The 1,520-nt window shown below is 38.9% G+C and overlaps 1 protein-coding gene across 1 annotated transcript; it reads left to right on the top strand.

Moving 5' to 3' along the window:
• The first annotated feature begins 248 nt into the window (after window positions 1-248).
• LOC114717678 (alpha-amylase/subtilisin inhibitor-like) lies at window positions 249-1,046 on the top strand. Its single transcript, XM_028902885.1, has one exon. It carries the CDS (start codon window positions 249-251, stop codon window positions 867-869), a length of 621 nt encoding a protein of 206 aa, XP_028758718.1. The 3' UTR covers window positions 870-1,046.
• The last annotated feature ends 474 nt before the right edge of the window (window positions 1,047-1,520 follow it).

Below are 1,520 nucleotides of genomic sequence, written 5' to 3'. Positions count from 1 at the left end.
CGGCTCATCAAAATTAGCTCACGGCACATGCAAAACTCGTCTACTTGTCAATTAATATATCAAAGTCGACGTAAGGGAACGTACAAGTAAGATATTTGTACATCTTGGACTTTAACTCATCAACCTCGTTATTTTCAACCCTATCCATATCCCTATAAATACCTTAATTATCCTCTCTTCTATGCAAAACACAAATCAATCCAACATATCCATAACCAAAAACCCTCCCTTTTTTTTAAAGAATCAATATGAAGTTGGCTTCAAGTTCAGTTCTATGCCTTGCATGGCTTCTCATCACGATGATGGCCACGTCATCCCTGTCCCAATCCGATGATAACGCCTCCGTGCTCGACACAAACCGCCGTCCTCTTCAACGTGGCCTTGAGTACTACATCAAGCCCGCCATAACCGACTCCGGCGGCCGATTCACTCTCATCGACCGCAACAACTCCTGCCCTCTCTACGTCGGCCAGGTGAACACCGATGCAGGGGAAGGCCTCCCGGTGATCTTCACGCCGTATGCCGGAGAAGACAACATCGTGAAAGTGAACAGGGACTTCAAGGTGGTATTCTCGGCTGGCACGATATGTGTTCAATCAACAGAATGGAAGGTCGGCGAGAGGGACACGACGAGTGGAAGAAGACTTATCGTGACTGGTGGTACCAATGGTGGTCGTGATTATAGTAACTATTTTAGGATTGTGGAGACACAGTCCGAAGGAATCTATAATATTCAATGGTGTCCTACCGAAGTGTGTCCCACTTGTAGGTTCGATTGTGGGACTATCGGTGGATTACGTGAGAATGGGAAGATTCTGGGGGCTTTGGATGGTAATGTTCTTCCTGTTGTGTTTGAGAGGAGGGCATAATCGTCATTATTGTTATAGTTTTCTGAATCGAGTTGTTTAGCATTTGGGTTACTGTTGTTGGAAGGAATAATTGGGGTCTATTGATTCATCCTAATTAGCAGAATAAACGGATGAAAAGAAGATATCATGTCTTTTGTTGTAATAATGTAGCATAATGAAGCTCCAAATTGTCTTTTATGAGATACAGTGGTGATGTTTAATTTAAAATTTTTTCATCATTTTAATATTTAAGTGGTTTTATAAATTTTCTTCGAAGTATAAAAAAGGGAAAAAGACATACAAAGACCTTTGATTCTAAATCATACCTTAAATTAAAATGGGATTTTAGACACCTCAATTGAAAAATTAAACTCCCACCTTTTCTGAGTGCTTTGGGATTTCTTCGTTTAGGGGAATTGATTTGGGTTTTGTGAATGTTGAACGTATTTATTTGCGTCTTTATCCTATAAAAAATTGAATTATTTTATTTAGGAAAAATTTCATATAGAGCCACCTGAAATTGGAAAAATATCAAATCTGGTTGGCAAATTCAATAAATCTCTACCTGGTTGATAAAGACAATTTGAGATTTGTGAATGTTAGGTATTTTACCACATTATGCCTCACTTTTCAATTTAGTAATTTATTAGTTCCCATTAGTGATTCACTGAA

The sequence above is a fragment of the Neltuma alba genome, unplaced genomic scaffold, assembly GCF_004799145.2.
Source record: "Neltuma alba isolate B1F8T4 unplaced genomic scaffold, ASM479914v2 tig00011767_pilon, whole genome shotgun sequence".
NCBI lineage: Eukaryota > Viridiplantae > Streptophyta > Magnoliopsida > Fabales > Fabaceae > Neltuma > Neltuma alba.
This window is presented reverse-complemented; position numbering and strand designations above follow the sequence as displayed.

Coding starts and splice junctions, on each gene's coding strand:
- LOC114717678 (XM_028902885.1), top strand. CDS start 249: ATGAAGTTGGCTTCAAGTTCAGTTCTATGCCTTGCATGGCTTCTCATC.